This window comes from Uranotaenia lowii, chromosome 3 (genome assembly GCF_029784155.1).
Source record: "Uranotaenia lowii strain MFRU-FL chromosome 3, ASM2978415v1, whole genome shotgun sequence".
Taxonomy (NCBI): domain Eukaryota; kingdom Metazoa; phylum Arthropoda; class Insecta; order Diptera; family Culicidae; genus Uranotaenia; species Uranotaenia lowii.
The window spans coordinates 29,598,828-29,621,863 of NC_073693.1; the positions used below are offsets into that span (position 1 = coordinate 29,598,828).

General features: G+C 39.8%; 2 protein-coding genes across 5 annotated transcripts in view; one reads left to right on the forward strand and one right to left on the reverse strand.

The window, feature by feature from the left end:
* Positions 1–14,663, forward strand: part of LOC129755161 (serine-rich adhesin for platelets-like) — an 86,764-nt gene extending 72,101 nt beyond the window's left edge. For both annotated transcript variants that reach the window (XM_055751517.1, XM_055751518.1), the window contains 4 exons: positions 2,860–3,221; positions 3,281–3,597; positions 3,656–3,827; positions 13,670–14,663. In XM_055751517.1, the coding sequence (XP_055607492.1) occupies positions 2,860–3,221; positions 3,281–3,597; positions 3,656–3,827; positions 13,670–14,243 (1,425 nt within the window). In that variant the 3' untranslated portion in view covers positions 14,244–14,663. The remainder of the gene's footprint in view (positions 1–2,859; positions 3,222–3,280; positions 3,598–3,655; positions 3,828–13,669) is intronic.
* Positions 14,664–15,424: 761 nt separating this feature from the next.
* Positions 15,425–23,036, reverse strand: part of LOC129757741 (SPARC-related modular calcium-binding protein 2) — a 133,885-nt gene continuing 126,273 nt past the window's right edge. For all 3 annotated transcript variants that reach the window (XM_055755028.1, XM_055755029.1, XM_055755027.1), the window contains 2 exons: positions 16,888–17,022; positions 15,425–16,822 (listed from right to left, as the gene is read on the reverse strand). In XM_055755028.1, coding sequence (XP_055611003.1) covers positions 16,525–16,822; positions 16,888–17,022 — 433 coding nt within the window. In that variant the 3' untranslated portion in view covers positions 15,425–16,524. The remainder of the gene's footprint in view (positions 16,823–16,887; positions 17,023–23,036) is intronic.

Here is a 23,036-nt window from a genome sequence, read left to right on the forward strand (position 1 = left end):
TCAGTGTCCCAAATCAAAATCACAATTTTGAATCAAGTTTGAGAAACTAAGTATAAATTAAAAAAAAAAATTCTTTGAAACACAAAAAAAAAACGTTTTCTTGAGATGTTTATGAATATGATTCTCATCAGATAAAACAAATGTTATCAAATTGTATTCTAAATGTGACAAAAGTTGCATACGATGCCCCCAAAGCCAAAAGGGTTAAGTGAAAAAAATGATCGTTTGAAAAAAAAGGAGAAAAGAGATTAAATGTTCAAAATACAGAATCATTTATCGTTGAAAAAAGTCAGATAAGGAATCCAAATAAGTTTAGAACCTAAAACAAAGATGTTTCTCAAAATTTAGAAAAACTATGAAACTGAACTTCAGTAACTGAAGAAACAACACAAGACTTGAAAATCTCATTGAATTGAATCTGGCAAAATATAAGACGAAAAAAAAACGTAGAAATGTTCATTTTAAGAGAATCACTCAATGATAATTTTTAATGATTAGTTTTAATGATAATTTGAGAATGATCATTTGAAAAATGATATTCTGAACTCAAGATATTTACTTTAGTAGATGTTAACATTTTGGTTAAATCAGTTGAAAATTTACAAATACGAATTTTAAACCTAAGACCAAAATTGGGGTGCTTTTCCTCATATTCTTCTTAATTCTTTTTCGAATTCGGTTTACGTTATTTTTGTCCAAATTTTGGGTTGAAAATTTTGAAATCTCAGCCCAAAAAATGCAGGAGAACTTCTTCACTGCTTCTAGAGGGTTATTTTATGTTAGAGAAAAACTGTTCTAGATATCATTTCACGGGGGCCCCTTTAGTTGTTATATTTCAAGTTTTCATTCCGATTTCCAAGTTTTGATTTTTTTTCATAGATCTGTAGAAATTGAGGTAGTGTGATTAAAGTAATGTTAAAACTTTTTTTTCCTCGGGGGGCACGGGGAAATTGCCCCTTTTGCCCCCCCCCCCCCCCCACCTCCCTTAGTCCGGCCTTGAAATTTCGCGACGGAAGCCCTTAACTTCTTTCTACTGGTTGAAAACAAAGAATCTGGGGCAACCGTTGCTAGTGCCTTACATACATAGATGGTTGAGGCTTCTAAAATTTTTCTGTACTTGTTTCCGGAGTATTCTTTTATTAAATATCCACAAAATCATTTCCACGATTTACTAGATGATCCAAAATTTACCAAATAACTCTTTTTTAGAGAAAATGTGCATACATTCACGAAAAATACGATGTTTAAGTTGAATTTTGCTTGTCTGCATATAAAAACCGTTGATGTGTGCCCAACAGACCCAAAATCTGTCAAAAGTTGGGTGAAATAAAAAATAATCCATTATCTAGAGAGTTGTGTATGATATAAGATTGGTCGATCTTGGATCGATCTTTGAAAGATCGATCTTTTCAACGCAAATTTTCAATTTTTGTGATCGATTCTTTAGCAAGGAAAAAAGCGATTAGATCGGTTTATTTTTGATTCGATCTTTCGATCTTTTGGATTCCTTTCCTTGCTGAACCGGGAAATTTAGATTCAATATTGATTACCGATTAAATGTCAAACAGTGTCAACTGTTGAGCATGTAGTCTTTACTTGCCAGATTATTGGCCAAATATTCCTAACTAAATTTGGAAATGGTCCGGTCTGGCCCGGTAACAAGAATTTTCTTGAAAAAACCGTTTTCCCGGATTTATTTACCTTATTTGCAAAACCAAACAATTCTGGCAACCTTAATCAATTCGATATTGGAGTTTGATTAGCTTTTGTGGAGTTTTAGAGAACCCAAAGTGAAACGTTAATAAAAGTAGCTCTTGTTAACACTGAAAAATATCGTTCTATCAGGACAGATCGATCCTCTAGCTCCGATTTTTTAGGTGGATCTAACACCGTTTTACTGAATCGATCTTGGAGATCGATCTTTTTCTGAAAATCGAACAATCACTTCAGATTGAAATATTCTTTTTTTTTTTCTTTTTTTTTTTGTAGCGGCCCACCACACTCCCCCACACAAAAAGGCTCATTTGAGCCCATTGGTAGTTGACGCAGCTGTTTTCAGCACATCTGACAGCAACAAATAACAAAAAACACGAGCAAAATTTTATTCATGCTAAGAACTCAAAAGTTTAAATTATAGTTGCAAACATAACCAAAAGATTTCAAAACCGGATTATATTTTGTAACTGTTTTTAATTTGGTAAACCCTAATCAGCCCTTGAGTGTCAATACGACACTACTGGAAGTTGTGTGCCTTATATCTTTATTCGGGCGCATCCAAGTATACAAAAATTCTTTGGGTACTTTCGAAGAATTCTTGAAATCTCTTAGTGTCCAAGATAGCTGAAGTTAGAAGCTATAAAGATAAAAAGTAAAAAAGTCGTGTAAAACCTGTAATTTTCAATCAATGAACCGTCAAAATAGTTTTAGTCACACCAGATAAATTATGAAAATAGGATTGGAAAGTAACATATTCGCCTTTTCAGATTTTCAAAATGCGAAACACATAGTATTTGACGAATTTTCAAATGTAGCTGTTATACGAACTTTTTGTCAATTTGTAATTTCTCAGGTTTTCTTGCACTTACATTCAACTTTGCACTGAATTTTGAGTATATTTACGCAAGGATTTAGCAATAATTTCATACCGATTCTAGTGATTTAGGTACGAAACCTCCAATGAGCGTTTTACAAGCGATTACAAAAATAGAAAGATTGCATAGCTGAAAAAAAAAGGTCGGCCGAATATTCGGTATAGTTCTACTTCTTAGGACAGTAACAACAGCAGTTCGTTAAAGAAAAGCAGCACTACTGACAAAAAAAATGTTTTCACTTATTATGTTTCTATTTTTACTCCAACAGGAAGGGGATAACAAGCCTATAGCAAAGCTCGCTGGCTCCACTACTTCAAGCCAAGCCACACCAGGAACTCTTAACTCCGGTTCATCAGCATCATCTTCAACGCCATCATCTTCGTCTACATCTTCCGCGGGATCAACAACACCGGCAGCAGCACCAACTTCCGGTAGCACCCAAAGTGGCCGTAGTTCTTCGTTGGCCCAGCGCCGTGCCCAATTTCACGCCAATCGCCAATACACACTAACCACTTCCGATCGAAGGCCACCCCTGGTGCGGGCTATGTCCGCACCGATTCGACCGGTAGACGATAACTCAAAGTTCCTACAGAGCAGCAAGAAGAAACTCCGGAAGAAGAGAGCTTTGCGGTTGGACTAGATTTTTAAATTTTTATGAAAACTTTTTCATACAATTTTTTTTATTCCAGTGAACGTGACGAGCTATACGAGTGCGATGAGGACGACTTCGACGAGGATACCCTTCGGAACAACGCAGTCAACAACGGGAACGGGAAAAACCATCCGGCAGCACTTCCACCCGGTTCCCGGGCCCGTTCCGTCCTAGGGACGACGACAACGACGACGACGGCCTGCGACATCGAAACGCTCGTATCGTTGCTGAGCAGCGGAGGAAGCGACTCCGAGAAGGAGGACACGGTTCCGCCGGATTTGGACGGTCCTAACGCGATCGGAACATCGGCACTCAAGTGCAAAGCCCCAATGCTGAAGAAATCTGGAAAATCCGGTAGGAGTTTTTTAAGTTATTTAAAGACAATTATGTTCAACAGTTCTATTTTCAACAGTTTCATTCCAAGAGTCGGATCTAAAGCCACCGGTTTCCCTGAATCGGGACTACTATCCGACGGGTCAGCACCGGAAGCCGCCATCGCTGCAACCGATTGCCAATCGAATCAGGAGGAGCCAACAGTTGGCGAACACCTTGAGCGCATTCCAGCGGAAGGAGATCAAGAAAAGGTATGAAAACTTGGAAAAGTGAAACATATGACTTTTGACGCTACCAAGGACCGTTTTTAATGAAATGCCGATCGAAGTCCCTCATGGGAAGAAATTTGGAATCTTCAAATTTTGTCAACACACCCTTTCCTAAAGAGTGAACACGAAATTATTGCGACACCTTTTCTTATAATGTTTACAATCAAAATAAAATTTTTGGATAGTTTTATGCATATATTTACTTCAAAAATCAAAGACAAGTTAATCGGCGGAGCCTAGAGTGTAAAATTGAATGCATTTTCGCTTGATGCTCTCCATCAAAGTCTTTTTTTTTTTTTTTAATTCTACAAATGGCTTAACCTCTAATACATAGCCGGCCAAGTGTTAAATGGTAAATTGTAAATTACATGTCTATATTACAATTAATGAAAAAATCAGCAATATTTCTAAACATATTTAAATTTTTGGTTTTTAACATCAACTGTAGATCAGGTGCGATTCGTGTTTCCAGCAGAATTTTCCAAATAGGCCATCTCATCTGTCCAAAATTGGGACAGCTGAACAAATAGTGATCCGGATTGGCATTAGTTGCTCCACAGCTACAGTTTGCACTTTCAATTATGCGGTTACGATGAAGATGTGCTGGCAATCGAGAGTGATTGCTTATCAGTTTAGAGAGTATAACAATTTGCCTCCTTGAAAGCTCCGTTTTGAAGAACCATGGTTGTAGAGACACTTCCTTCATGATGCTATGACAAAAGCGACCTTTGCTTCCTGAGTTCCACCGATACTGCCAAAGTTGCTTGGAATGCAGACGATATGGAAATGAAACATCGTTAGATGTTATAATGTAATCATTTCCAATTCCTTCAGTACACGCTTTTTTGGCTTCTTGGTCAGCCAGTTCATTGAGAGGGATTCCTCGATGCGAAGGCACCCACATGAAGACAAGTTCTGATCCTTTATAGGTAATTGATTTTGATGTTTTTTTGATCTCATACCATGCCAGCGGGTTTTTGGACAAAGGTTTAGAGCATTGAAGGCTTTTCAAGCTGCTCATGCTGTCGGAAATTATTACGAATTTCCCAACAGGTTGCTCATCAATGATTTGCACTGCCTTTCGTATTGCTAACAGTTCAGCCATGTACACCGAAGATGCTGGATTTAGTTTGATTCTTGCATAATCAATGTTGCTGTTGTTCACGACAGAGAACCCTACTCCAGAAATATCTCTGGATCCGTCTGTAGCTAGTGTAGTCCATTCATCGTATTTCTCCTCCATAACAGTTAAAAAAATCTCGGCGGCTGATGTTTCATGAGGTTGTGCCAGTTTTGTTTCCATGCACAAATCAATAGATAGGTCGAATTTACCAACTTCTAATGGGAACAGAAAGCACGGGATATTGTCCAGTGTATTCTGTAACGGAATAAAATTATTTAGTTCATTTATAGCTTTACGAATATAACTATTTGTAGATCCTGTTTCCAAGATGGCTGAACAACACGTTGATTCCAATTCGTTAGATGAGACCGTCTGTTGACAAATCGGATTGCTGCTGATTCTCTCCTAATGCTGAGTGGACATAATCCAGCTAGGACTTCTAGTGATCCGGTATGTGTAGTTTTAGTTGACCCTAAACATACACGGATACATGCCCACTGAATTCTATCCAACGCCACCGAGTCCGTTTGGTTTAGCTGAGTCATGAAGATGGAACCGTATTCGAGTATCGATCTGGGAGCAGCCTTATATATCTTTATCAAAGACGATGGATGACATCCCCAGGATTGCCCTGCGATGCTTCGCAGAAAATTTATGTAGGGTGTGACACGTTTTTTCACATTTTTTATGTGGCACGACCATGACAGATTTCTGGTTAGATGCATACCCAACAGTTTCATGGAATTCACGAATTGAACAGGTTCACCAGTTATGATAACCTCCGGAATTATATCGGGTTGTTGTTTCGCTATCAATAAACATTTGCTTTTATGCGGGGAAATTTCAAAACCAAGGTTCATAATTCCGCAAATGAGAGTATCGACTGCGCCTTGCAATACGTTGCAACTTTCATTCAAATTATTACCTCGCCGAGCGAGTGTTGTATCATCAGCATAATTTATTGTTATCACATCGGTGGTTATTCTTTTCAGCAATCGAGTGATGACTACGTTGAAGCAAATCGGACTAAGCGGGGACCCCTGGGGTAGTCCTTTCCATGTTGTTCTTGTTAAAGAGTTGGAACCACCTACGTCAGCTGACAATATTCTTTCTTCGAACAGAGTATAAATGCATTTTGTTATACATTCAGGGATTTCCAAACCTCGTAGTTCCTGGATAAGAATTTCAACTTCCACATTGTCATAAGCCTTTTTATATCGACACTGCAAACAATCATATGCTCGCGACTATTAAGTGCATCAGTTGCTTGTTCAATCAAGGGACAAAGGGCATCCATAGTTCCTTCACCCTTTCTGAAACCACAAATTTCTCCGGAAAAAATATGGTTGCTTTCAATAAACCATTCGAGTTTTTCTTTAACCATCAGCTCAAATATTTTTCGAAAACATGATGCTAATGCAATAGGGCGAACGCCAGACACATCATTTACATCTTGGTCTGGTTTTGGAATGGCGACTACTTTAAATATCTTCCATGCTTGTGGAATAATCCCGTTGTTAGCAATGGTGTTATACACTCAGGCAAATTCTTATTACAATTTTCATAAGATGCTTCTTATGAACCGCTATTTAGAGTGTAAAATTGTTCTTCATAAGAGTCTTATGAAATTCTTCTTATTCTCATACGAAGTTCTAATGAAAATTAAAAGAAACGGCATTATGAAAAAATGATGAACATATTCATTCCATCAGTCATGTATATTTTGTCGTCGTCAGAAGCACCCGTCCATTTGTAAAGTTACTACTTTTACTGAATACTTTGATGTGATTTATTCTTCTAAATGGTAAGTTTGAGTTGAAATTTATCTTAAGTTGAAAATATTTGTAAATTCAATTGAAACATTTTATGTTTTATTTACTTCTCAGCTTAATTACCGGCAAAAAGAGCGAAGTCGAAGGTCCGAGGCGCAATAAAACTTTTTTATGAAACCGGGTTTTGAAAGGCAGCTGATTGTCACCATAATGTTTTTCTCATACGACGAACTAAGCAGAAAATAAAATAAAATGAAAAATAATCTTGAATTATTTTAATTTTATGCGACATTTCTTTTCCCATAAGATTATCTTATGAAAAGCAACAACCCCTCATTGAAACCGGTGTTCATCCTTTAAGTTCATTCCATCATAAGACAATCTTATGAATTTCATTATTTTTTCTTATGGCGCCACTTCATAAGAGAATCTTATGGCCTACATAATAGGATTTTTCTGAGTGTAGATTTCGACCAGATGCCTTAGTGCGATAAATGGCAAATGGTTTATCACCGAATACGGAATTCCGTCCACTCCAGGAGCAGAGTCTTTTCCTGATTTTTGAACTGATTTAACATCTTTAATCGAAAATAGAATATTCGTGGGATGGTCGCAACATTGACAATTAGCAAACTCTATTGGTTGTTTTTTTACAGATTGAGGGGCAAGTTTTTCTAATAGATCCGTGATAACATTTTCTGGGACAGTCTTCCCACTAATCGATCCGCGATTTTTAAAACGTTTTGCTAAGCGCCATAGTGAATTCAAAGACGTTGAGCTATCGAAAGAATCGCAAAAAGCATGCCAACACTTGGTTTTCTTCTTCCTGACCATGTCACGAAACTGGCGCTCCAGTTCAGCGTATTCATTATAGCTTTGCGAAGACAGTGTTCTTTTCCACACCCGAAAAGCAGTCCGAGAAGCTACTTTTGCTGCACTTAATTCACTGTCCCAGTATGGTTGCGGAATTTTAGACGGATATGTACCTCCTCTACGACTCGGTGTGGCAAAAACAAGAGCATTCCATATGTGTTCAAAAAATTCTTCAAAAGAAGGCGTTTGAACATTGCAGAGTAGATCCTCCACTCTGTTCCCGAAGATTTCCCAATCCGTTTTTGACAGATTAATACCTGTCCGTTGGTGCAGTACATTAACAGCATTAGTCCCAAAATGTATCGGGAAATGATCGCTTCCGCTTGGAGATTCGTCGGTGTGCCATTCAAAGTCCAGACTTAGACTCGACGGAACCAGTGTGATGTCGATAGCGCTCCACAACCGGTTCACGTCAAATCTAGTCCATTGGCCGGTGTTTAAAACAACAAGATCGCTCGATTCCAGGGCATCTGATAGTTGTGTTCCGCGTCTGTTGTTGGATGTATTTCCCCACGAATCGTGTTTCGCATTGAAATCACCTCCAATTATGCAGGGTTTAGGAATAGCAGCAAAGAAATCCTCGAAATTTGATTTAGTTACCGTAGCTTGGTGATGGATGTATAAGGAGACCACAGTGATTGTTCCCAGATTACATTTTAATTGGCAGGCAGTATGCTGGATATCAAAACGTCCAGAAATACGGAAAGCAGTTGGTTGTAACTCGGATCGTACAGCTAATGCTACTCCCATTGAGTTGCTGCGATGGTCGGCTCGAAAAATCACGTGTTTGGGTAGCGTAAAACTCAAGGATTGGTCTAGATGCGTTTCGCTTAGTAGCACGATATTAGCTTTGGATGTGTTAATCATGTTGATTAACGACTGACGTTTACTGAGTACGCCCCTACAGTTCCATTGCAGGCACTGTAAGGGTATCGTGATGTTTGAATCGTTCGGTGTGGATGCTCATCATAATCTTAGCGTACTAAGATATGATTTCATTTTTTCTGTTACGGCTTCGGAGATCCGGACCAGTACATCACTGCTTATCCTTTCCAATATTGGCGTATCCTCTTCGGAGATTCCTAAGGCATCCGCGATAATATTCAGCGTCAATTCGGATTCGATGACTGACTGGATGGATTCGCACGCCCCTTCCGAAATGTTTACCTCGAGTTGGGGGAGCTCTCCAATCGAGTCATCATCGTCTCCACGATTGTATCCCATTTACCCGAAAACCATTGCCCAGAATGAATTTTTCCCAGAATGACAAATACCCGAAATCAAACCCCAGAATGATCCATTTCCCAGAAAAATTCCCCAGAATGCACCATTTACCAGAAATTTTTTTCCCAGAATAAACCATTTCCCAGAAATTTTTTCCCCAGAATGGAACATTTACCAGAATGGCACAAATCCCAGAATTTTCCCCCTAGAATTTTTATTTGTTTTTTTTTCTAATGAATTCTTGAATATTTCATATGATTCGAAATTAATTTTTTCAAAATGATTTTTTAAATGAAACTACGACTTTGAAATTTTCCGACTAAATTTATTTTAGAAACAATATTGTGCTTTGTTTATGGTTTGGGTACTTTAATTGATTGCAATTCAATGGCCCTTTAAAAAACCGTTTTGGTATCTGACTCCTCACGCTGCGCGTTCGAACTTGAAAGACGTTTCGTCCTTCACGCTGTCGCGTGGCGGACGGGGCTAAGGGATCACCCCTAGCTTTCTCGCAGACCTAGGAAGCCCCGGCAGACCTAGACCAATGTCTTAGGGCCGCCGCTTCCGACGGCGGGTCGGCGGCCTCCTCGGATTTGGGAGCTTCGGCGGCTTTGTGCCGCCTCAGCCCCTTCATCCTCGTTGGTTGCGGCCTTGCCGCAAAAGAATAAAGTTTTGAAACCCCTTTTTTTTGTAACAATTCAATTCCTTTTTTTTAAATAATTTCTAGTAGGGATAAATGTTTTCAATTTTCTGGGAAATGGTGCTTTTGGCGAAAAAATTTCTGGTACATGGTTCATTCTGGTGAAAAAAATTCTGGGAAATGTTACATTCTGGCGAAAATTTTTCTGGGGAATGGTTCGTCTGGGGAAAAAAATTCTGGTGAATGGTTCTTTCTGGCGATTGGAATTCTGGGGATTTTTCATTCTGGGCAATGGTTTTCGGGTAAATGGAGTACAACCCGTCTCCACAGCGTCGTTTGGGGCGAGGTGCTTGTTCGTTTTGTGTTTGGACATTTATTGGTTGAGAAGAATTATTCATATCATCATTTGTTCCTGAAGCTGATTGACAGAACCAATCTGAAGTGCCTTCCGAGAAAGTGTTTCGACGTTCCTGATCTTTCTGCTTTTTTTGCTGAATTTTCGGGCAAGCCCTAGAGTCATTAGCTCTATGAGCCCCGTGGCAATTCACACATTGGGGCAACGCGGCGATACAGTTGTGTTCGGCTTCGCCCGTTCCATGAATACAGACGTTACAGCGAATTTGGCTTTTACAGTTATTTTTGCTGTGGCCCAAACGCCAGCAATTTGCGCATTGGCGCACAGGATAAATGTACTGTTTCACGGAATATAACACTTTGTTTAGTTCAACATGAGAGGGCAGCGTTGATCCACTAAATGTGAAAATAACCGTATACAAACGCACATCTTTGCCATCTTGTTTCTTTATAATTCTGCGGAATTCAATCATCTCAGGGTTCCCCTGTTGAATTAATTTATTTTTCTCGAAAGCACGAGCCATGGCCAATTCATCATCATCAACATCGATATCGATGTAGGCAACTCCCAAACATTCCACTAATCGTTGAGGGATAACAAAACGAAGGTCATCGCTCACTTTTTCCACAAGCGAGTTCGCAGCTTCTTTTGTTCGCATTAATATTTTTAGTTTCGTTTTCGACATTGGTGTAGCACGAACGTAATCTTCTTTGTATTTCTTCATGATCACTTTAGCAATTTTGCCGGTTGCTAAATTGGATCCTTTGGTTGATTCCGCAATCACAATGAACGGACCAACATACGAATCCGGATATTTCCTGATCCGACGTTCTTTTCCAGGGAGCGGTTCTCCGTCGGTGGACATTATCCGTGAAAATAGAACACGATAAAAGAAGATAAGAATTTGCTCAGATCAGATCTCAACAAAATAGGTGCGATACGTACCAAGGCACAAAAGAGAATGTCCATCAAAGTCTTTACAGTGTCAACCGGTATCAGTTTTTCAGTTTTTTTTCCATTTTCTTAGCATGTCCTTCCCGTCTTTAACTGTCTTCTTACAAGTTCCCGCTTCATTATTGACCAGTACAGCTCCACCGGGCGCAGCTCCGGACAGTTTGACGGGTTCATGTCTTTTGGAACAAAATGGACAGCATTGGCCTCATACCATTCCAAGACACTGTAGTGTTATAATTATTTGTGGTTGTTTAATTTTGAGCAAACTCGAGTATTTATAGTTAAGAGTGTAATATGTCAAACAAAACCACGTGAACAAGATAAACAAGAATCCGAAAAACAAAAGAAAATCGGTGGAACAAAACGAAAGAATTTTTAATTTAATGATTAATGGCGTTTCGGTGAATTATACATTCTGATAGGAAGAATTTCAAATGAAAGTAATGAAAATTATAGACGGATAGATTAGATTAGGAAGCATGAAAGGTGTTGAAAATGAGCCAAGAGCGTGATTTGAGAAAACTTCTTGCCGCACAAGACCATTTGTCCCACATCGTATTACTGTCTAGAAGAAGCAAAGTCGATAGGCTGACTTTGCATTGATCTATACAATGATACATGGATGGATCGAAGCACGTGTTTTTCGTACCCCGATCGGACAAAAGGAAATGTACGGCCGGCTCAGATGAAGTTTTCTATTGCGAGAGCTGGTTCGATCGATGTGTAAGCTGTTTTCGGGTGTTCGTTGTTTGCACGGCAGCGCTACTACTTTTATTGTTTCACGCATTTGAGTAACCGTCAACGTCCCTACTTCTTAAGCCATGCACATCACGTGTGTTTCGGGGTACGAAAAACACGTGCTTCGATCCATCCATGTATCATTGTATAGATCAATGCAAAGTCAGCCTATCGACTTTGCTTCTTCTAGACAGTAATACGATGTGGGACAAATGGTCTTGTGCGGCAAGAAGTTTTCTCAAATCACGCTCTTGGCTCATTTTCAACACCTTTCATGCTTCCTAATCTAATCTATCCGTCTATAATTTTCATTACTTTCATTTGAAATTCTTCCTATCAGAATGTATAATTCACCGAAATGCCATTAATCATTAAATTAAAAATCATAAACCAGCGGTGATAAACTGTTAACACAAAACGAAAGAATTCGTCATTGCAATTGTGATTTGCGGAACGTCGTGGAGTTACCGTCCATCGCTTATTTCCCGGAGTCGAAGCCAACAAACTGGAGCCCAATTCAAGTTGGTTTGGTGAAGAGATGAGACAATACGAGAGCCTTCAAATAGATCGGATGAAAACTTTTTCTTTCCACGAGGCAATGGGAGATAGCGAACGACACAGCAGCAAATAGAACCATCTCCAGCGGAAAAGACGCCGTAGGTCGAAGGCATTTCCGTGCCACTAGAAAAAAGGAAATTGGTATACGAAAGAAAAATTGATGAGTGAATCTCGATATTCAGTGCCGGAACATAACCACTAGCTCGGCTATCATCCGGTTCGTCGAAAGTTTTGACTGGAAGAAAACAAAGATCCCTCGTGGGTGAATAGCAATTTTGTTTGTCTGATAAGAAGCGAAAGTAAAGCCATAGTTATTAATCGGCAGGTCGTTGTTGGAGAGCCGAGTGTCATTGTCATGCACCCGTAGAGCAGTTTTGGGTTTTGCGTATTTGTGTTGTGGTAAGAGTTGGTCGTGTAGCACACACTGAAAGTCAATGGTGCTCAACTTGTTTCAACACTTTTAGAATAGTGGCATGATGCCAAATCTGGCCAAAATAGAGGAGCTTCGTCGTGCTGCTGCAAGAACGGCAAAAGGCGCTTCTCGAGGCACTCAGATTAGTAGATGTCGCCATTTACTGTGCCCATTGTCACGAAAGGCTAACTCCTCAGTCCACAAGAGCAGATGGCCTGTCAAACGAGATATTTGGAGGCGAACTTTGACACTTTCTTCATCTTAAATTTGTCATCCACATCGAACTTGCTCTTTCCGGTGAAAAACTCCAACCCCGGAATTTGCTTAAAATCAGCTTTTTTTCGTCGTCCATCACACAGCAGCCATATTTTGTCGCATCTTCTCGTAGGGCTTCCGTGTCCGAGTTTTCGACGTCGATTGTTGCCGCTCATCGCGGTTTGGTAAGTGCTGTACCTTGTATGTATGTAGTCCAGCTTTCTTCTTTGCATTCTGGACGTAGCTCTGCGACATGCCGATCTTTTTAACCAAATCACAGCTTAAGACTTTGAGATTTGCTTAAATCATCCGCTTCACCTTTCCCTCCGTCTTTTTGTTTTCCAGTTCCGGTTTTCTTCCAGCTCCTTTGCCGTGGTCCAACGTCAACCGCTCCTGGAACTGCTTTAACACTCTGGAGACGGTTGAATGGACTTGAACGACTTCGAGTTTGACAGCATGTAAACAATACACATCAATGAGAAAGTGTGTAAAATTTGGTTGATTTTTACCTAATGGTAAAATAGTAGTTATGCTCTGTTAAATGTGTTGCAATAATTTTGTGTTCGCCCTTTATTTTCACTTCAAATAAAATTTTAAAATAACGTTAAATCCAATAAGTCTCTTCGGAGCTGACTCGTAAGAACTCGAAAAACTCAAAGTCTTTCTTAAAACAGATCTAGCTCACCCGGTGAAAAACATCGAATGCAAATTACTTTAACAATTACTTCAAACAACCCATTTCAATCTGATTAAATTTCAGAGATTGTTTTTGTTTACACTAAATTCTCTTTTTGACAGTTCTCTCCGGTTTTCTTGGATTCATAAAGCATAAAATTAATTCAAAAAAAGTCGTTGAGCCTCTTGAGAAGAGATCTTATAAAAATCCTTTCAACAGAAAAATTTCTCGTGCTATTCCACAGCCCCAGCGAAGAAAGCAAATCGGACGAAGACAAGGACCACCCAAGCAGTGGCAGCGACGACCCAATTCCGAAGGAGAAATCATCTACAACTAGCACTCCCAGCAATAATAGCACTACCACTACAAAACCCTCGAATGGTTCATCGACGGTGTCAGGACAGCAGAAACAGCAGCAAAACGGATCCACTGATCTGTCAACGACGACGACGGGAGATGGCCAAACACCGAAAGAACGCGAATGTTATCGGCTTTTCCAGAAGATGGCGACCAAGGGCCTCTCAGTATCGTACGATACCATCCTGCGGGGCATGTTGACCCCAACGGAACTCAGGGTGCTTCAAAAACAACGCTCCAAGCTGGAGAAACAACAGGAGTCCTCTCGACAGAACAGTAGCGAAACCGAGAATAACGGCAGCAATAGCGATAGCAATAGTAGCAACAATAATAACATTACCAATAATATTAGTGACAGAAGTGACACGAGACCGATAAATGTCTCAACGATAGAGTTGAGTGGACCACCAATTGGAATGACGATTCCGGTGTCGGTTCCGGTTTCGGTTGAGCAACAATAATAAGTTTCAGCTGTAGGAAAAAAGTTGAACAATATTTATTTGATTTGTTACCATGCGGCAAACCCACTGTGATAGGAAAAGTAGGCCGACCATTGAGTTAAAAAAGTGATAAAAACGTTAAAATCATTTAAAAGTAGCAGTGCACTGATTACTGGCACACAAGCACATATCAGAAAAGTACCGAAAAAAAACCTAATAGGTGTAGGTATCAGCAGAGAAAAGAGTTTATCGAATGTTCGAAGTTTTGTGGAAACAGATGGTTTAGTTTTTTACCGGTTTGGACAAAGTTGCTGTTAGATCCGCCATCGATTAAGTATCATCATTAGGTATCACATGTTTAGTTTTTTCTCCGTTGAATTGTTAATGCTTTTAGCGATGTAGGTGAAATAAAGTTATTGCAATAAAAGGTGATTTAAGCAATGCTCGTTCGACTTTCTTCATAACCCAATCCATTAAGACACGAATGACACCCTGGAGTTAATGTTTAAATTGAAACGAACTCGTCGCTCGAATACTTCGAGTGTACGCAGGTTCTCTTCGAGCAATATCCATGTCTCGTGACCGTAGAAAACAACCGGTCTAATAAGCGTCATGTACAGGTTACACTTCGTGCGAGGGCTAAGTCTTCTCGACCGCATTTGCTTGTGGATTCCACAGTAGGCACGACTTCCGCTGATCATTCGCCGCCGGATCTCAAGGCTGGTGTCATAGTCTGCGGTAACCAGTCCGCGCTCTGTGAGTAATTTTACGATGGAGTATCATGTTTAATTTTTTTTTAAGAAACGTTAACATTGACAAAGAACAGTATCAAAGACATCTTTTGAAAGCAATTCTGTTAAATTGCTTCATTGTTTTTTCGGATCATAAAGCGGCTTTTTACTCAGAGTCCACGAAAGTTCAGTTGACTTTTTGTCAACGGAAGTACAATAATTCTCCGGTCCAGTTTCATTATTCTTTCTCAAGAAACATAAAAAACAATTATTCGTCAGATTATAATTTTCAAAATTATAACGTGAATTTCAAATAATATAAGCTAAATTAAAGGTCCAAACTTTAAATTCTAAATACAATTCCAGTTTTCCGATAATAGGAATTTCAATTCTGTTGGGCTTCTCAAGCAATTTAGTTACATTTAGGCTTTCTTTCTGTAGATGTATTTCCAATGAGTCAACAAGAAGCCGTTTTAAATGGATGCTGGTATGTATATTTTACAATTGTCACATGGTTTACTTGTCAGTACGAGTTTAAAAGGAGTGATTCATCCTTTTTTTCGATTTACATCCAAAATAATCCCTCTTTCACCCACCAGATGCCATCCAGATGCAGCAGCAACAGCATACTAACGACACTCTAAAAAAAAAGCTAAAACATAAACATCGAAACTATACACTTTGCGCTCGTAGGGTTTGCTTGTATTGTTTGCTTAAATCAAAATCTACCAATACTAACTAATAAGACAGAACTCCTTAAACAAAATTACAATTTTAGACTTAAATGAGTTTGACAATTAAAAAAAAAAACAACTACAATCTAGACGAAAAATAACGTACACATTTAAATTAAATAACATATATCACACGCACTTTTTAGTCACCTCCGACTACTCAAGAGTGACCACTTATGTAGTCGATTTGTTGTTCGTTTTTTTTTAAATGATAATCGAAATCAACTGAAAGATTCGACGTTTTAGCACATGCACAATTCGATATTTAATACTGATTTCGGGGCAACTTGTTCATAGATTCGTCGTTTTGAAAAAAATTAGAAAAGTTTTAAAAACAATCGAAGCTCACAGGATTCGACTGTTGGTCCTATAATTCTCACCTACATACATATATGCAAAGAAGTAAAAGGATGGTTCATGAACAGGGCTCCTAGCAAGAAAGTGTGCGATATAAAGTGCGAAAATATCACTGGTACACCGTTTTTTATACAAATAAAAATAGTTTCAAAATCTAACGTTACAATATAAAATAATAATAATGATAGCAGTAATAGTATTAGTAGCATTGCATCATGGTTCACTCATTCCCGTGCGCACTTAAAATGGAAGCAGTTGTTTCTATTTGTTTGCTCGTTCACCTAAACAGGAAGCATGGCACTACAATTCTGTTGTTTACAGTAATAACAGCGTTTTCTTTTTTTGAGATTTTTCGTCATTGTGAGTATGATTGTTGGATAAGATTCGCCCGCCTCTCATCTCAGTGGAGTTGCTTAAGTCTCATTCATTAATTGTGGGTAGTGTACAAAATGTTTCCCCTCTCTGCACCACGAAATGTGTTCAATCACTTTTGAGAACCGATTCCAGCGGATTTGGACCCCGGAATTTGGAAGTGGACGATGCCGAAAGCGGTGGTCTCCAGCCGTCTGAGTGAGGATTGTTGGTTCCTGAACCTAAAGACGACGATGAGTACTGGCTAGATCCAGTGTAGGACGAGGATGATTTGGCCGCAGCTCCATTTTCCACGTACGGAGCACGCTGAGTCTGTAGGCAGTTGAGCCACTCCGAGAGGGTAATCTTCCGATCGTTGTTCACGTCACAGTAGCGAGGCATTTTCTTGCCACACTTGCGGAGTTGTCTGCAAATAATTTGAAAATAAAGATTTGAAACTTGACAAACGTGTGTTTTTTTTTCAAAAGTTACCTGGTAGCAGTGACAAGTTCCCGGAAAGTTTTCCATTCCTTTCGCTCCCAGACCTTATTCTTGTTCTTGTCCAGCAGAACGAAACTAAGGGTGGCAATTTTTTCGTCCTCCGTTCCCCATTTGGCAGTGTCGGCACTGAAATGAAATGAAACACGTTTTTTCAACATACATTAAATATTCCACATCGTCAGAAACATAGTATTCTGAAATTAGAATTCATTCCATGGTGCTGAGACGTGCTAACGAGCATGAATACTTAATTTCTCACATCCCATTGCTACACCGCCGAGAAATAAGAGCGATATCCAGAGATCCGAACTGGAGTGTGCAAACATCATTGACACGTTCGTCGCCATGAGACTCATACGGGTGACGGCTCTCTTACTCAAGATAGCCGCTCAGTTTCGCCTCGCGATCGTAATCTAGGCCTCTCTCGGTTTAATTTCACGCTCTGAACTTTTTTGGGCTGCAAACATGTCAAATTGTGTGCAAAATACGCTCAAATTACATTTTTTTTTTCAACTCTGATATTGAGCTGAACAAACTTATTCCCAACCTCTCTGACATATACCCAGATTAAAGCAGACACCTGAGATAAACATTCAAGCTCCACCCAGCCAACAATTTGGTATGTATATCAAAAGATATACGTATATCTATGCTGGTAATAATCATCGTATATGATGTTAGAAAAAAGCATATACCTACCAAAAGTGGAGGCGATATACGTACATGATTTGATGATTTTCTGGTTTACGACTTCGACAATGCAATATACGATGTTGTTACGATGATTGATTTGCTTTGGTACGTTATGTCGCATTGGTGAAATGTTGTACGTTACATTATACCATTCGATTCATACACATTTACGATGATGGGATGATTGACAGTTCCAACCACATTTTATGCGATGTCTATTTTACCCTTTTACGACTTGAAGCGATCTGATGATAAATTGTCGTTCTAAGTCACCCTTTATGCGAGGTGTGTTACGGTGTTATACGATGTTCAGAGTTTTGAACATCGATTGACAACTTAAGTCACACTCTCTAGGAGGTGTGCTGTACTCTTTTACGATGTGAAGTAATTTGATACTCGATTGATTGTCTAAGCGACACTTTATGCGAGGTGTAATATTGTCTTGTACGATATGGAGCGTAAAACGATTTTGCGAACCACTTTATGTAGCATATTATGTGTATTATTGTGATTGAAATACGATTTTAGAAAGAAATACGGATTCCTGATGATTTCAATTGATTTTTATTCAAAAAAAAAAAATAATACACTTCAAAATATTGTTTGTTTCGCTCGCTGCTTTCCCGACGGCTCCACCGATCTTTGTCGCTTCCTTCTTCGAAGTCTATCGGCTGTTCAACGGAAATGCTCGGGCAACTGCACAATCGAAAGCGCTCGATTCCTTGATGTCAAGAGGTATACACTCGGGAACTTACTTATCGTGAAGGCTTGACTTATTGAATCCTAGTTGTGCTCGCCGAATGGTAACTTCACGTCATCTGAAAAATTAAAAGAAAATTCATGATTGATTAATGTTAACAGCCTATATTCATAGCTAACTAATGGTGAATTGAATAAAATCAGCTTTATTTTCTCTTAACTTAATTTTACCTTTTTTATTTTATCCTATGTTCACTTTAGTCGCTTCAACTCACACATTTTTCAAATTCACTGGATAAATTTCAGGCACGATAAAAAAAAATGCATCATTTCGAACACACGTGCCATTTTATGTCCGCCTAATATACGATGAAGGTTTGATTTACGATGTGGGCGTATGTGTCCGGTAAAACGAGTTTTATTCGATATCAATAAATGAATTAATATCATAGGTAAAGTGACCGGTTATACGATTATAATTACACTTGGCATAATGTATGTGGCTTTGTTAATTTGCCTCTTAATGTGGCATTCTATACAATGTACAAAAGATACGAAAAACGATGCTTACGTGGTATTCTTTATGAATTTATTTGAAGTCATTTACGATTTCGATACGAGAGTAATTGATGTGCTAATAAAATGCGTCTTAAGAAATCTTATGTGATGGTTATAAGATTTCATTTGACATCGGTCGAACTAAATACGACTTCATCCAACATTTCGTAAATATATTCGTATTTCATTTGGTTTAAACATCTTTTACGACGAATATACGATATGGTCGAATGTTAAGTGCACACGTTTACGATTCTGATTTGAGTTGAACCCATATACGAGTTCGGCGATGATTTCTTTTACGATTTCATGTTGGCTGGGCAGTTTCCCTAACACAAACCTAAACTCAAACATACGAAACACAACTCCAGAGCACATTACTCTCACAAACTCGCCTACTCAAGAAGTGTGTGGGTCTTACTGAACACTACGAATGTACTGCTGAATATATCATACACATCCACTTATATGAGATCCCATCCCATCCCCCTAGCTCGCTAGTCGTCGTTATGCATCACTATTGCAACGGACCTTAATTACGCCTAGTCGGTCAGTAAGCAGCTCATTGCCAGCTTGGCATTATGTGGGTAACACAAGAAGTACCAAACTCCTCTTACCAACACAAATCTTATTTAGCTTCCACCTTAAGGATGCTTTCGTTCTTATTACGGAACATTTCGGATTGCGGTACGAAGCCTTTGAAGGATCCGTTGAGCTTCTGATAGAACTTCTGTGTTTCCTGGAAACGATACACCTAAAGCTCCTCGAGTTCCTCTTCCTCGAGGAGGTGATTTTTCTCCTTGGAAATTCGGAAACGCTGCCTTTTTCACGGTCGATGATTTTCCACGTTTCGACTGGTGCTTCTTTGCACTACCACCGACCGTGCGGCGTTCTTTTCGTTCATCACCCTTCTATACACGTTTCGTCAAACCAGTTGTTCCGTCGAGTTCTTTCCATATGCCCGATGACGTTCTCCGCAACGCTGTTGATGGCTGTCTTGATGATACCTCAACAGTTCTCGATACGGGCTCCTTCAAGCTCGCCCTCTGCCGCTGCTTCGAGCGATTGCGCCCCAGCAAACATAACATCGCATTAGAAATGTCAGCTCAACTCGTTAACAATGTTAATGCGAATCGTAATTCCTACCAAACCAAGTAAATGATCGTAAAAATGGTTAGTTAAAGTCTACCGACTCGTATATGACAAAATTGCGCCATGTTTGCAAATTTGTCTCCCGCGTGCGGGATTCAAGTGAGAAAATAACCTTGTTGTTCTCTCTGCGATAAGCAGTGCAACCAGATTTCTAAAAATCAGATGGCCATTCTGTTAAACTGTCCAATGAGAGAAGCAACAAATATTATCGCTGGCAACGGTTTGCATGCATTGAGAGCAAAACTTGCGCTCTCTCGCATACTGTCAGGATGTACGGTAAAAGGTGTTGTATATCGTCCAATTTTTACAACACTTATCGTATAAGCCAGAAGTTAAAAATATGTATGTATATTGCCTCCACTTTAGTACGTAAATGTTGTTTTTTCGAGTTATATGAGATGATTTTATAATGTATATGAAGCGTATAGCAAAGTTTGTTGAGAAATATACCTACAAAAATGTTTGCTGGGGCGTAGCCTGTAACGTGTCTGTGAACCCGACGATTGAAGACTAATACGGCTAAGAGAACTACTGTCAAACTCTCTAGAGGCCGTCAACAGATCGTCGATAAATTTGCGCGAAAGAAGTGGTGCATCTAGGTGAAGTGTCCTCTGTAGAACTCCTCCAATTTCCTGCGCTCCAATCCGTTTTCTACTTCACTTCCGCTCGATCCCGCTGTCAAGTCTCTGTTTTCTTGTATGTAGTCTCCAGGTATGTCAAATGAAAGATGTTGACGGTATGATTCAACAATGCATGTTTGATAAAAGGTACACTAGGCACCAGGTACCAGTATCCATACACAAAATCTGTCAGGTATGAGAGGTATCAGAGGTGTGTGTTTGTGTGCGACACGCGTTTGAAGAGGGGCAGACCCCGACTCGTGTGTGCGATCAGAGTGCAAAGTGTGGATTCAACTCAACACGAGGAGAGTTCGGATCTTGAGTCGTTTAAGAAGATGTCGGGTCTAAATTAGTTGAGGGTGTTGTTCAGAAAATTGGTTTCGTTAGAAGTATTCCGCGGAGCGTACTAGCGCAAGTAGACATCCAACGTCAAGTAAAGTCGAACGACAGTTCGATTCGGGAACCAAGGTCTGAGGCTCCAAGTGGAAGTTTAGGAAGTAAGAGGTATGCGTAAAGTCCCATTGCACTAATGGACGAGAGTTGCAAACTTGGGAGATGTGGTGGTTCACTGTGTCTCGGAATGCAACCCGTAAACAAGGATTTACCACCTGGATAACTGTAGTATGCTAGCAAGGGCAGCGTCTAGCTGGTGGCTCGTACAGAATACGACTGCCTCTTCGATGGCTCGGTACTCTGTACCGTTGACCGTTGTTCGTTACGCTCACACACATACATTTGTATGGAGGTGATAATTTACTGAGTTGTATTCATAGGGGTGCTATTTACAGGGTTGTCGTCAGTAGTACGATACTACAGTAACAACTAACGAAAAAAAAGTATTACAGGGAATTACGCAGAGGTTTTTACAAAGCGACCCGATTCTGTGGGGTAAAACTGGTTGATTTCTGGGACATTGTTATGCTTTTGTACTAAGCAATCGAAATAGTGAGGAACGGGATGCATCTTAAAAGTCTACACCTGGCTCATTAAAATACCGAGATAAGCCTGAATTTGGCCCCAATGTACACAGCATATAGCACACCCATAGAAGAGGTTGCAAAAATCCAATGGCTTTTTAGCAAATCTCTGTGCCGATAATGCTCTGAAATGTGCACTGTGCCAAAGACGGTATGTTTGAAAAACCGTAACTGGCATAAGGACTCGGCTCCCAACCAAAATGATGACCACTACATTCAAGCGAAACAAGAAAAACATTTTATGGGATTTCCTTCCTATTGGATAATTCATCCCAGAAACAAGAAAATAAAAATTAAAACCACAGCGCTGTAGTGAGAATCGAACTCACATCACCAATTGTATCGTCTTGCCAGTCCGACATTCTAACCAGTGTACTATTCGAGCTTCATGCAGGACGAGGTATATTTGTCATAGGCTTCCTGTTACCGATCAATCACAAAAAACGTACAACAGCGGCTTCCCGGCGTTTGGCCTCCTTTCAATGCATTCCTTTGCCTTAAGATGGAAACGGGAAAGGGAACGGGAGTGAAGGAACGGGAAGCCCATTGAATGAGAACTGTGCTTTGCTTACTGCCTGCTATTACATACACACGCTACATATACACAGCTGCTAAAGCCGGGCAGCTTGGCCGGTGTTGTTTGCCTGTGAATTGAAGGAATGTTTTTGTTGTTGCTTTTGCTACATTCACACGCACAGTGCTCGGTTCGCTGGCTGCCTGGTGTTGGCCGGTATTTATTTCCATCCTTCTTCGGCTTGTGATGCGATGGGGAGGGACGCGAAAACGTTTTTATTTTGTTTCATTCAGACATACGCAATTCGGTTGCGCTGGGAGGTTAATGCCGGTGGGCGCAAATCGAATCAGTGCCGGTCGCGTTATCTTCTTGTACCAATGATGCTATGAAATTGACTACACGCCATTGGCACAGAGGCTGAATTTTGGGTGCAGTTGGATCTCGCTACATCATCCAGCTAAGGTAATGTACGGGGCGGGAAACTTGATAGAGGAGGTAGGGAAGGTGGTATGGAAACAAAAATATCCCGATCCCGCAGAAGTCACACATACAAGGCTTGACCCTCTACTAGGTGGACTTCATAAGTACACACCGGAGAATTCGGGTAGAACCGTTCTTGCGAGTTAAGGTAGGACGACGATGTTTGATCTTCTTACAAGAATGGGGTATTTCAATATCGAAAGAAAGTGGATTTCGCCGTTGATATGTAATAGGGGGAAAGACCAAAAAGTGCATAACTTTTACGAAGCATAAATCTTGTAATGGAATATTTAAAAAAATGTAAAACCCTTTTTTTGCGCCACAGTTGTTTAGAATAATTTGCCAACCCTGCTTTTGATGTAGGTACACTGCGTCAATAAAACTAGGAGTTTATTTCAAGTATTCCATTATGGGATTTATGCTTCGTAGAAGTTAAGTACTTTTTAT